The 14,162-nt window shown below is 43.1% G+C and overlaps 1 protein-coding gene across 2 annotated transcripts; it reads right to left on the bottom strand.

Annotated features, from left to right (window-relative positions):
• Positions 1 to 3,185: 3,185 nt before the first annotated feature.
• Positions 3,186 to 9,404, bottom strand: LOC125741615 (CMRF35-like molecule 5). Of its 2 annotated transcripts, none has more exons than XM_049012774.1 (6): positions 9,124 to 9,404; positions 7,955 to 8,281; positions 6,384 to 6,494; positions 6,148 to 6,201; positions 3,891 to 3,995; positions 3,186 to 3,368 (listed from the first exon to the last, which is right to left on the bottom strand). In XM_049012774.1, the coding sequence occupies exons 1-6, from the start codon at positions 9,161 to 9,163 to the stop codon at positions 3,253 to 3,255; spliced, it is 753 nt and encodes a 250-aa protein (XP_048868731.1). In that variant the 5' UTR covers positions 9,164 to 9,404; the 3' UTR covers positions 3,186 to 3,252. The 2 variants fall into 2 exon arrangements, with proteins under 2 accessions (XP_048868731.1, XP_048868732.1); XM_049012775.1 differs by having other exon boundaries at positions 3,187 to 3,368; positions 6,148 to 6,183.
• Positions 9,405 to 14,162: the final 4,758 nt, after the last annotated feature.

The following is a 14,162-nucleotide window of genomic DNA, read 5'->3' on the forward strand; positions in this document are numbered from 1 at the left end:
ACTCAGCTCCTCTGCTCAGTTTTCTCTCCGTTTCTTAGTGCTCTTGTTTGCATTAATGTGTCAGATGGTTTTGCTCTTTAAGTTTCTCTGTTACTTGCCAGTGTAACTGTTTTGTGACCAGAAGCACTGCCCACTTCCTGTGGTCTCATTTTTCATATATGTTGCCTCCCTTGACTGGCAACCAGCTCATTGCACATCTCTGTGAATAAAACTGCATTACCACATAATGTCATATTTACACAAACAATACTTTTCTCTGACTGATAAATGTTAAATAGCCAAATTATACTTCAAGGTCAACGAAAGAAAATGGTCAAAAAATGAGACTTCCATCCTTTTGTGTTGGTCCCAGGAAGCAATAAATTCCAAGGTAGATTAAGACAGAATCTGTCGGAATCAAGGTAACTGACCCCCAAATTGTGATGAAGGAGCCAGCCATGATCAGTATGAACCACCCACCTTAAATATAAAACTCTGACCAGAAATAACTCTTTGCATTTAGTCACCACAAGCCATCCTGCTCACTATGATCCGGAGCAGACATAAGACAAGAGAACATCATATAACATCAGACGACAGTATATGGACAGTATAAACAGACAAAGTATATGTACAGTGTAACAGACACAGAACTTCAAGGGCTGCACAAACTACAGTGTGGCTAAAAATAGCTCATAATGTGGGCAGTGAAGTGCAGTGTTCATGTGTATCCAGCTACGTTTGATAGGTTCAGTACAAGATTCGCAAACACTGGATGTGGTGGACATTCCTTTATTCTGAGATGCATCAGATAGACTATCAAAAATTTCCCATGGATCCTCGCTGCAGGACAGCACGGCGGCGACGCCCCCACGATCACAAAGCCCGGAAGCACCAAAGATACAGCCGCTTCGCGTTAGCGGCTCCTTAAGGGCTTTATGTAAGACGTCTGACCGTTTTCTCATTGCGAAATGATAGTCTTTGGTTTACGAGGCTGTATGGCTAGTCGCTAGTTTCAGTGTTAGCTGTTTTGGTTTATGCCTCTCTTTGGTTTTCGCGCTTCTGCAGTTTTAGATTCTGTGCCTATACTCTGATTGGGTTTGATTACTGTTTTATGGGTTAGGTGGATGGAGCTTTTAGGTAACACTTCACGGGGGACAAATACTTAATAATAACTCAGTTACTACTGAGGTATGAATCATTCATTAATGAACAAACATGAGATCAGTATTTGATTTGTTGTTTTGACTTGTTCATTCATTAGTTAACAGAGGTTTACAGAATTAACAGATATAGTAACAAATATAGTAACTGCTTCAGATAAAATGTCACGATTCATTAACGATGTATTAACATGAGATCAGTAGGTTTTGGCAGTTTTTCTTCTGAATGCTGCCCCTGCACTCACCTCTTCTCCTTTGCACCACCAGCACGTGATACTTACACATTAATTGCTGCAGTTTTACTTACAGGTATCATAGCATCCACATGGCAGCCAGATCTGCAGGCAGCTCGCAGGCCGCAAAGACACTGAAAAGGGCCGCGTCTGGCCCCCGGGCTGCTGGTCCAGTAGGCGGCCGAAGGACATCGTCTGCGATGCATCGTCTGTGTTCTCACTTCCCTTTTACTTCAGTTCTGGCTTCTGAAAGACCTGTGGTCTTCTTCATGTCATTAAATGAGGATTTGATCTTCCAAAGATAATTGCATGCAGATTCACTTTTACCAAATAAGGAAAGAGCCAGACTGAACTGAGTGACTGAGACATGAGCCTTTAAACTGTAGGTAACACATTCAGTCTGTGTGTAATGAGGGAATATTGTGGCTGTTTTAGGGTAACCAGCTACCATCTTCCTGCTGCTGACTGAGGACAGAAGATTTCCTCACAGAGACAGAGACCAGTAAGAAAAGAGCTATTTTGTGTAGGACGGCACAAAAGTTTATATTTTTTAGGCGTGTTTGACTGTTCGTGTTTGTCAGTTTCTATGCTGGAGTGACTAAAATGTCCAAGTGAGATATACAAAGATCATTTTAAATTTTTATTTTGAGACATCCAAGTGAGATATTGTAGTTTGAGCATCAAAGCTAAATCACATGAGCAGCCTAATTCACTTCTGCTTTTATGCAGAGCTCTGTGACACAGTCTTTGTGCAGCGCAAGGCAGCTGTGTGTGTGACACAAAGGAGAGATGAAGCAGCATTGAAATCTGCAGATGAAACGTGTCTTTTGGGGGCTCATGTGTAAACAGAGAGCCAGAGCATAGCTGTGCAGTGGGAGCATGTCTGCAGGGCACCTGAAATATATTCAAAGGAACAAGAAAATGAAAGTGGAATGATGATGTATTTGCAGTGGTACAGTACAGTGGAATGATGCTTTTTTTGCAGTGGTACAGTACATTGGAATGATGCTTTATTTGCAGTGGTACAGTACAGTGGAATGATGCTTTTTCATGTATCCCATCATGCTCTCTTCTGTGACACACACAATAGAGACACCACTGGCACAGAGGCCTGACCTGCTGAGCCACTCCTACCACAGAACGTCCGGTATCAGTGTGGTTCATGCTGTCATCTCGACCCCTGTTGTCATGGAAGCCATTTGATCATGCCTGTGCTCAAATCAAACACTATAAGGGAGTGTAGGTTTGGAATGGCTAAGCTAACACAACAGATATGGCTTAATAAAGCTCGACTGCAATTAAATGGCCAGGAAAGCAAAAAGGCAAGGAAGGTCTCAACTGCTGAATGAAGGTCAAAAAAGGATTCATTGGAACTTCTGAAGGAGATGATGTGATCATCTTTGTGTTGCGCACTGAGATGTCTCTGATTGGAGGAAATTCTTTTCTTACAAAGATATGGGCCACAGGAATAAGACAAGTGTGAAGTTCAGCTTGTGGGCTGATGCCCATGCTGGAGAAACTCTGTGTTGTTAGATGCTTGGTAAAGCTGCAGCGTGTAGTTTTCTGATCTTTGAATCTCCTTCATGCTGAAGCCTCTTATTGGATGGTGTTTGCATAGATGAGATCATCATCTAGGGGGCTTGTGGTGAAGTTTTCATAGATACAGTTATTCTTGCAGGATGTAGAGCTGACGTGGTTAGGGTCTTTGTGTAGGTTTACAGCAGTATCTGCACCATGCTGTTGGAGCGTCACGTCACAGTCATCCACCCTCTGAAGAACGTAACAAGAGAGGAACAGAAAGGCTGAACATCACTTCTTAGAAGGATGGAGGACTCTCAACAGAACCTGTGCTACAGGAACAGCTCTGCCTGTACAAGTTACACATAGAAACTACAGGTCAAGGATGATAAATTTAATGTCCTGATTACCTTTTCTCTACTTCCAGTGCCTATGGGTGCCATGCTGGGATTCTGTATGCTGCAGGAGACGGTTTCTGTGGATCACATCAATGACATTTCTGTTGTGTTTTTGTGGAGTCAGTAGGAACATGTATTATTCTGACAAAGAACATGCATGTACTTGTAGATTGTGTCTCCTGATAATACACAGTGGTACCAGGTGGGGGCGCTGTGGAGTGAGGAGCCATAGATGGGGCAGTTTGGGGAGTGTTAATAAGAGTTAGTCTGTCACACAGTAGGTATCACACTCACAGCTTCTATAATCACGTAATGTCCCCACAATGGGATAAAAACTTTTTTTTGACACTGTGGGGACCATTTTCAGGTCCCCACAAAAATCTGAGAATGCAATCAAAAAACTATAAATGCCAAACGTCTAGTATTTTGTTTCTTTACTTATGGTTAAGGTTATGGCTGGGTAGGGGTTAGGGTCGTCATGTTGGGATTAGAGTTTTCCCATAGAAATTAACGGAGAGTCTCCACAAAGATATTTATAAGTGTGTGTGTGTATGTGTGTGTGTGTGTGTGTGTTATGTGTAAAATTCAGATGTACTTACCCTCTGATCTCCCAGCTTTGAGTCGTACCTTGATGATTGCAGCCACAATCAAGCCAAACACCAGGGCTGCGAGACCCAGACCCACAGAGATGTAAACCAGCTGATCTGGGAACAGTGATCACAGGTCATCTATAGAAACCATCACTGAGAGCATGAGGGGCTACATGCTGACAGCCCTCAGAGACACACAGGAAAGGTTTCCATGAGGAATACGTGTCATTAGTATAGAATAAGCAGACAAACACGGATGCTGTGATATTCCGGACAGACTCATACGAAATCCAGGGCTTATATGAAAACACTGACAGGCTGGACTTTACTCAGCGTCCTGCTGCAGTTTCAGGCATTTCTGACTCTTATCAGGACTCTGTGGATATTCTTCTTTTTCTAGTATTATAGAGGTAACTGTGTGCTGTAACTACAGGGAATCAAGTGTAACTGAAACAAATCTGTCAATGTAACACAAACATCTTTATTATTATTTCAGATTATTCATACTTATTATGGTTATGCTATTCTTACTGTTAATTATTACTAGTCACGCTTAACAGTTGCACAGATATCGCAGTTTGCAGTCTAAGGTTACATTTCAGTTCATAATCGTTCCTGATCGTTTAGTCCATTTCTATATTTACTCTGGGGTACGTTTCCCGGAACCTTCGTAACGCTACATCGTTCGTAAGTTTTTCCTTAAGTTGTCTATTAACACTTGTGTTTCCTGAAACGTTCTTAGTTAAGTGTATCTTCCATAACAAAATCTTTCCTAAACTTGGATCTGAGGCTCTCTCTGTCCGCTCATACAGTTCATTTAAAATAAGACCAACATCGGTAAGGGTTTCATAACCAACATCACTTAAAATAACTAAAAAATAACTGATCCGTATGATTAAGTGATTTTGTCTGATACATGACGACAATCTCTGTTAGGCTTCATCCTTGCTCTCTGAATTTTCAGCAAATTGGCCTCTGTGACACACGGATTCATAATGACAGATAAGGAATGTGCTGGTGATTAAGTATTTATTTATTATTTATTTATTGGGAGGGGGGTGTTTTGCTGATATTGTGCTGGACTCTTTCCCCTATTTCTGACACCCCTGCAATGCACACACCTCTCTAAATCTGCCAGAGTCAGCGTATATTAAAACTTTAGTTCATGAACTTGATACGAGTCGACGCTGCAGGTCCATTTACATATTTGTCTAATATTTTTTCCCCAAAAAACACCCTGAAATAATTCTTAGTAGTCAGTACTTAAGCATATAGGACATTGTCTTATGTTAAGACAGTAACGCAACTTTTCTTTCGGCTATTGGGCCGTTGTTCGTCCTTCTACCAATGACATGCCGACATGTTGGTGCCTACAGCTGTTTTATAGAACAAAGAAAAATAAGCTGTAATACTATATTCTGGGGAGGCAGGTTTGTGCATCCAGTCGGCAAAAATCACACTTACACTTAGATGATACAATTTGCTAATTTTGTATTTTATTTTTAGCTTCCCCCCAATTCTGATTAATGCAATATTTTCAAGGATTCCAGCAGTGTTACATTTATAAAGAACACCACATCTTTCATGCAACAGTCAAGCAGTTTCTGCATGGAGGGGATGATGAATTCTCGAGCCATCAATGTCAACCACAATCAGGTGCTCCAGTGCCCATTAAGGTCGCTCTCCCTTAAGCCATCTCTTAAGAGAGTGTTCAGGAAACAGAGGTAGGAAAAGATATACCTTTTATAAGATATATCTTCAGAGTCTTCGTAAGACGCTAAGAATCATCATTATCATGAAACTCACCCCTGATTTAGCTACTGTAGGTACAGAAGCCATTTAAAATGTGCTTCACCTCATTGGTCGTTCTATCTATCTGAAGACTGGAAAAGTGTGGCTATGATCACAGACTAGGCAGCACAGCCAGGAAACGACGCAGGCTGGTGACATACACGCTCCCATCTCCCTCCAGTGGATAATCTCCTCGTCATACTTCTGTAAACTCATTCCTCTAAAATCATGTGATTTCTCAGTACTGCCATATTTCTGCTGCTGGTCAGCTTCCTCTCTCCCAGTTGGGCTCAGGAAGTGATTTTCGCGGAACGAAAAGATTATAAAAAGTTATAATTTATTATATGCACATTTCTGACACTCAAAAAACAACCCAGACTCCATGAATATTAAATTCTGTGTGAAAATGCATTTGAGTGTATTTAATGTAACTGATGTTACTAATGCTTAGAGTGTGGAGGTGAGTGAATCTTACCATACCATGCCGCGGTCATACTGGTGGACAATGGAGCTGAGAGGAACAGAGAAACTGCAGATGGGAAACATACCAAAACAAACCGGAATATTCGGGAAAAGTAAAGTTCACATCTCTAAGGTAAAACGTTTCCAGTTTGTGACGACTGCATCAAACATAAAGCATTATATAGATAGATGGGTAAACTGCAGGGTCAAATGCAATATGTACTATTCTGAGAAAGAACACGCAGGTACCTGTAGGCTGGGTCTCCTGATTATACACAGTGGTACCAGGTGGGGGCGCTGTGGAGTGAGGCGTAGTAGAGGGGGTAGTTCGGGGAGTGGTGGTAGTTGTGGTGGTAGGAGCTGTAGGGTGAAAGAGTGAGTCACATGCCTGTTATCACCTTCAGGGATCCTACAGTCAGCTTTTTTGCCTTAACTATAGTAATCATTTCTGTACAGTAACATTAACCCAACTTCTGAAACCACTTATCCATAGTCCATCCTATACATAGTCACAGGGCCCGAACCTACAGGCACAAAGCAGGGAATAACCCAGGATGGGGCACCAACCCATTGCAGGGCACAGTCACACACATAGGGGCAATGGGGGAACATTCATTCAACAACATGTGGTGGAAATTTGTGACACTTAATTGGTGCTCTGGAGTAGGGCGTCGCTTTACTACTGAATTCAGGGATGATGTCTCCGTGGTTATGTCAAAGAACTTTCTGGTCGACATAACTTTTATAGGGGTACTCAGACAGTTTGTGCCCCCTCCTCAGAAGCAGATCAAACCATGTAGGGTGGGGCATGCATCTTGCAAGCGTGTATATACTATACTTTATGCAGCTTATATCAGGTTCAGAGCATGTGCACTTTGTACACCCTCTGCCTCATGGGTCTGGCCACCTGCATGCAGCCCCCGCACAACTGCAGCCTTTGTCATTTTCATGTCCTGTCTATCTAACCTTACATTTCTGTTCTGTAGCCTGAATTTCTGCTTAATCTAATGAGCACAAAGTTCAAGCACATGTTTATAATACCGAAGTTAACTCTTAATTCTCTTTAGCTTATTCTTGGGTATTAGCTGTCTAACACACACAGGTACCATTGCATTAATATAAAAATATATTCCAAAGCTGTATACAAAAATACCTCTCTAGTCGATTTTTCTCTCACAGAGGAAGCCAGAAAACCCAAAGAAAACCTCACAATAGTACAGGAAGAACATTTAAATTCTACACACAGAACCAGAGCAGGGGCTGGAACCAGGGACGGATTACGGGCCGGGCCAGTGGGGCCGCTGCCCAGGCGCCCTTGGGGTGCAGGGGGCCCATGGGGCCCCTAGCCCAAAACAATTTGCAACGCTTATCAACAATGTATTTTCGTTTGTCTATTTTAGAGGGCCTACATTCTTTGATCCTCTGCCTACAAGGGCCCCTGACCCTATAGGGAGGGCGTTTGGCTGCCAAGGGCCCTTGAATTGTGGTGGTTGTGGTGGTGCTGGTGGGGGGCCCCTCGCGAACATTTTGCCCAGGGGACCACACAACCCATAATCCGTCCCTGGCTGGAACCCAGGTCCCAGAGGTAACCACTGCACCACCCTGCTGCCCATACAGTAGCATGAAGTAGGAAGATTTCATTAAGTACTTTTTAAATCAATTGTAAAGTAATATTTTAAGTACAACTGTCATTAAAATAACACTTGTAGTCTCTACAGGTGTAAGATACCTTTAGGAAAACACTGGCTTTCAATATATAAGGAGGATGCAGATATTTAAGGGACTGAATGAGATTACTGAATGAATATGATAAACCAGACCTTCTGTCACTTTGAGGTCCACCACTGTGTAGATGTCAACGCCTGTTCGCTCTACTCCACACCAGTATATCCCAGTGTCGGTCATCCTCAGTCCAGTGATGGTTACAGTGAAGGTTCCTGATCCATGATCATGCAGGGTGAACCTCCCATTCGTCTTGTTTGGATGATTATTTTCGGTCTTGACGAGAATGTCTTCATACCTTGTACATTTGCTCCCACAGAAATACTTCAAGTTAGTTCCTGTGTTACCATGAGAACATTCGATTCTGACCGACTGTCCTTCATATCCAGACACTGTGATCACACCTGACACCACCCAGCATCCTGCTGCAACATATAAACATACAATACAAGTTGTAGACAAGCTGCAAAGTGTGTGTTTATGTGAGTATGTGTTTGTAGGTATATGTACATGCACACACATACACATACACATACATATCCGTGTGAATATGCACTGTGTGTTTTGTTTCTGCAGTATTTCCTGAAATACTAGCATTTGTTGTGTTTCTTTTTATTTGTTTGAAAATTACTGATGATGATTTTGTCGTTACACTACAGTAAGGAGTAAAGGCCATTGAAATATACTGCAACATAGTTTGTTCATTCCTGGACATTGTATAGAGTGAAATGTTCTGTTTTGTAATGCAATGATTATGAGAAATGACATCACAGTTACTTTACCGATGATCCTTTACTGATGATCCAAATTATAATTTTTGTTGTGCTGCCTCTTACTGTTTTGTAGGTCATTCTTTAGTGTGAGATATAGTGTTCTTCTAGAAAGATATTAGGTGCTAATGTTTTGTTGGTATGAGTCTCTTTTAGGCATGGATTTACTGTTTTGTGGCTGTAATGCATTTTGGAGGAGAGATTAACTGTTTGGCCAAGCTGAGTGTTGGCTGAGTGTTAAGTTACCTCAGTGTTTCAGAATGTATCTGTAAAGTTCCCCATCTCTCTCTGTTAGTCCTGACATCTGCATACATTACCAGAGTGACAATGTCGCTGCTCTGCTCTGGAGACTTTAACAGAACATTCAGGAACTTTAACCACTGCTACCGTTACTATTGATGCTGCCTCAGATTCAGCCCTGAATCCAGGCATGTAGGTGTGAGTGGACTTTGCAGTCAGTGTCGAGCAGCACTCCTCTGAGGTCAGGCTGGACTTACCTGAGCAGAGACAGAAGGTGACGACAAGGAGCTTCTTCATGCTTAGCAGTGCAGTCTGTCTCCTTCCAGTGTCTCCGGTTTCCTCCCAGAGATCCTCCCTTCTCAGCTTTTTCTTCCTCGATTGTATTTAATGCAGATGAAGCTTCACTCAGCTCCTCTGCTCAGTTTTCTCTCCGTTTCTTAGTGCTCTTGTTTGCATTAATGTGTCAGATGTTTTTGCTCTTTAAGTTTCTCTGTTACTTGCCAGTGTAACTGTTTTGTGACAGCAGCACTGCCCACTTTCTGTGGTCTCATTTTTATATATGTTACCTCCCTCTTAGAGATTCTTATCACGCCCCTGCTGGCAACCAGCTTATTAGACATGTCATATTTACACGAACAATCCAGACGCTCCTCTACTTGCGAACGAGATATATTCCGAACGGCCGTTCGTAACTTGAAATGTTCGTAAGTTGTTATTCAACATCATTTTAAGGGGATACACAAGTACAAAGAACTAGGATGCTGGGAGTCCGAACGCTACGCTGGAGTAGCAGCCAGAAGTCATACTATGCAGAACTGGGATGCAGAAAAAAAATGCTGCGGACAGGAAATGGGAGCCCAACGAACACAATTTGGACTTACAGTCGTCTTCCTTCGTATGTCTGAAAGTTCGTAAGTTGAAAGTTTGTAAGTAGAGGAGCGTTTACTTTTCTCTTAATGATAAACTATAAATAGCTACGTTATACTTTAAGGTCACATGAAAGGGGACCGAACTCAAGGGACAGGACTGGACGAGCTCCAGCCCTGACACACAGAGTAGCAAAAACACTGGCAAAGAAAAAGAGTTTAATTTCACTAAAGCACATTATGATATAATATCACAGGTGAGTAGGAAAGGCAGGTGGTGGAACAGACGGAGCTGGACACATGGTTTGGGAAAGAATGCTGGTTTATTTGTGTCTTAATATAAAAAAGTTGAACATTCACACCTCTATCCTAACATATCACTCTATCCTAGTCCTTCACACTTTTCACACCTTACAATCAGCTCCTGGCTGGACACTTATCATGTGGGCGGTGACCGCATGGGATGATGGGAAGGGGGCCGGGTTACACCCTTAATCCCCAACCCTAATGCACTAAAATAATCCATAACAGTAACTTTTTCCAAAACGATGTTGTTGCAGTTTGAAACTCAAGAATGTTCATTTATATAGAGTATGTATGAGACAATAAAGCAACGTTAATTTCGCTTTTAACTCAATTTTTTGTTATCCTCTTCAATAAAACGTGCCAATAAGAGTACCATTAAAGTACCAGATCAATAAGCAAAGTAAGAGTAGCAGTACCGTTACGTTAATGATAACCATCCCGACTCACTAGAGCCAGTTTAACAAATGCTGATCGCCTCAATAAGCATTTTACAGCAGTGGTTATCAAATCATTTAGATAACTCAGGGTTTGTCAATGCACGATGCATGGGGGGGGGGGGGGGGGGGGGAGTGTCGGCTTTGCAAACTAATGACACAAAGTAAGGGTAACAGGGTATCTCAGGTATAACAGGGATGACTCAATAGTTACTACAGGACTCTGAGTCTCTTCATTTTCATTGAGATATTTCCCTACCAAGGCCCCAGTGCACTGGGGGCTATTACAGTGACTCACCCACACTGGGTGTTTATTTCCTGTTTCCACAGATTGATTCTGTGATTCTTGATCATTACTGCTGGACACTTCATGCTGCTTGCATTGTTCATCTCTGTCAACGCTATTTGCATTGTTCATATCGCCAACTCATTTCTGTGTTTCTGCTCTACTTTTAGTTAACTTAGTATCAGTAACAGCATCCAGTATGGAAGCTGCAGCCTAAACTCCTTTGTACTTGTGTAGTGACAGTTGTGCTTCTGCAATGCTAATGAAGATATTCCATTCCATTCTATTCCACAGTTGGACGAGAGAATTCGCCAGCTTGCTCCGGTGCTGGTCTTGGGCCCTCCTCTGCCCAGGGCTTCTGTCTATGGAGGAGAGCAGCAGGTCCCTGGTTCTTATGGAAGCCTGCAGCGTCACACTCTCAGCCAGGACTGAAGACCCCACCCGCTACCTACACACTCAAGAGTATTTATGGGACCACATCACCATAACAAAGTAACATTCATCTGTGAGCTTTTCAAAGGTTACACAGAGCTCTGTGTAAGTATGTATATTAAACTAGCTATGATATGAAAGCCAGCCACAAGACCCAGAGATACTTTCCCAAGTTACACCACCTGAGCCATTCCTGTGACGTTCTCCTCAGTCTGGAAAAGATCACGTTTGCATGTAAGGGCCTGTTCATCCCTCTGCTCACATGTCTGCTGGGAGGCTCTGCGTTCATGTTTTCTGAGTGAAGTTATAGTTGTACGTTCGTTTGTCCAGGAGAAGTATGGCTCACCCACACACACCTGACACAGCCCTGTGAACTCAGGGGACTGTGCTGCAGTGGAAGAAAGTATTTTATTGAAGCACACCAGCATCCAGACACAGACTCAGGCACAGACCCCTAACCCGCTGAGCTCCACATTCAGCCAATAAGACTTGCTGTATAATGCCACATAGCCAGACTTTCCCATAGAGAACACTGTACTCTCTGATAGTCGGTGTGAAAGTATTGTTGATTGGTCAACTCTCAATAGAAAAAGCTTGATTAAAAAAATGATTATCAGTGTGAGGTTCTCACGGTGTGAACCAGCAGCAGCTTAACAGGCCGGCAAATTCCATCCATTAAATGCAGAAGAGTCAGGATTCAGTCAGGATTCAGTCAGGATTCAGTCAGGATTCAGTCAGGATTCATCTTAGTTTCTTTGCTTTAATAAGATGCATCCATGAATTAGGAATTAACTGTAAAATAATCCAGCAAAATGTATATTAAGTTTGATTCTGAATACTATACATTACAATTATGAGGAAATATAACAAAATGTAAATAACCATCCAAATGTAAATAGCTCTCTTGTACATACTGAATAAACTCAAAATGTACACATATTTAAGAATAAAGTATTACTTCCTTCACAGCTAAGCTGTCGTAAAATGATAAACGAGCATTTCCTCTTTACAAGCATCCTGGGCAGCTATAGGAATAGGGCAGGTAGCGAACAGGATCGACATGTTAACCTGCCTAAACATTAAAGCACTTTTCCAAAATTATAAATGCATCATCGTCAAGGGCGTAACATTGGGGGGGTCTCCACTCATTATGGGAAATGATGATTATTGGGGGGGCTGAAGTTTCCATCCATTACGGGAGAAACATGATTATTGGGAGGGCTGTATTAGCTGGTTTTGATTTATTGGGGGGGCTACAAGCCCTCTGTCCCCCCCGTAATTTATGCCCATCATCATCATATATGTTACGTCCCGGTCTGGGGTCGGGGCATAAACAGCGGGGGCGGGGGGGGGGGGGGGGGGGGGGGGGGGGGGCAAAAATGCTACAATCAAGAAAGGCTATACACTGCTCAAAAAAATTAAAGGAACACTTTGAAAACACATCAGATATCAATGGGGGGAAAAATCATGCTGGATATATATACTGATGTAGACTGGGTAATGGGTTAGGAACAAAGGATGCTACATTGTTTGATAGAAATGAAATTATCACCCTACAGAGGGCTGAATTCAAATACACCCCGAAAATCAAAGTGAAAAGTGATGCAGCAGGCTGGTCCATTTTGCCGAAATTTCATTACAGTAACTCAGAATCATACTAAGTAGTTTGTACGGCCCCCATGTGGTTGTATGCATGCCTGACAATGTCGGTGCATGGTCCTAATGAGACCATGGATGGTCTCCTGGGGGATCTCCTCTCAGATCTGGACCAGGGTATCACTGAGCTTCTGGACAGTCTGAGGTGCAACCTGGTGGCATCGGATGGACGAAACATAATATCTCAGAGGTGTTGTATTGGATTTAGGTCCAAATCTATTGGCTCTATTGGTTCTATTGGCTGGGGGGCAGTCAATGGTATCAATTCCTTCATCCTCAAGGAACTGCCTACATGCTCTTGCTACATGAGGCCGGGCATTGTCGTGCACCAGGAGGAACCCAGGACCCACTGCACCAGCATAGGGTCTAACAATGGGTTCAAGGATGTCATCCTGATACCTAATGGCAGTCAAGGTGCCGTTGTCTAGCCTGTAGAGGTCTGAGCGTCCCTCCATGGATATGCCTCCCCAGACCATCACTGATCCACCACCAAACCGGTCATGCTGAACAATGCTGCAGGCAGCATAACGTTCTCCATGGCTTCTCCAGACCCTTTTACGTCTGTCACATGTGCTCAGGGTGAACCTGCTCTCATCTGTGAAAAGCACAGGGTGCCAGTGGCAGACCCGCAAATTCTGGTATTCTATGGCAAAAGCCAATCGAGCTCCATGGTGCTGGGCACTGAGCACAGGGCCCACTAGAGGATGTCGGGCCCTCAGGTCACCCTCATGAAGTCTGTTTCTGATTGTCTGATCAGAGACATTCACACCAGTGGCCTGCTGGAGGTCATTTTGTAGGGCTCCAGCTGTGCTCATCCACAAAGGAGCAGATACCGGTCCTGCTGATGGGTTAAGGACCTTCTACGGCCTTGTCCAGCTCTCCTTGAGTATCTGCCTGTCTCCTGGAATCTCCTCCATGCCCTTGAGACTGTGCTGGGAGACACAGCAAACCTTCTGGCCATGGCACATATTGATGCGCCATCCTGGAGGAGTTGGATTACCTGTGCAACCTCTGTAGGGTCCAGGTATCGCCTCATGCTACCAGTAGTGACACTGACCGTCGCCAAATGCAAAACTAGTGAAAAAACCATCAGAAAAGATGAGGAGGGCAAAATGCCAGTGGCCTCCACCTGTTAAACCTTTCCTGTTTTGGGGGGTCGTCTCATTGTTACCCCTCTAGTTCACCTGTTGATAATTTCATTAACACCAAAGCAGCTGAAACTGATTAACAACCCCCTCTGCTACTTAACTGACCAGATCAATATCCCAGAAGTTTAACCTTGACACAATAATATTATAGGTGAATCACGGACGATG

This window comes from Brienomyrus brachyistius, chromosome 5 (assembly GCF_023856365.1).
Source record: "Brienomyrus brachyistius isolate T26 chromosome 5, BBRACH_0.4, whole genome shotgun sequence".
In the NCBI taxonomy this organism is placed as follows: Eukaryota; Metazoa; Chordata; class Actinopteri; order Osteoglossiformes; family Mormyridae; genus Brienomyrus; species Brienomyrus brachyistius.

Excerpts from the sequence above, each read along its gene's own strand:
- LOC125741615 (XM_049012774.1), bottom strand. The coding sequence starts at position 9,163 with ATGAAGAAGCTCCTTGTCGTCACCTTCTGTCTCTGCTCAG. Across the intron at positions 6,495-7,954 it reads GGACCTCAAAGTGACAGAAG|CTCCTACCACCACAACTACC; the intron begins GTCTGGTTTATC and ends TTCACCCTACAG. Across the intron at positions 3,996-6,147 it reads TATGACCGCGGCATGGTATG|ATCAGCTGGTTTACATCTCT; the intron begins GTAAGATTCACT and ends CACTGTTCCCAG.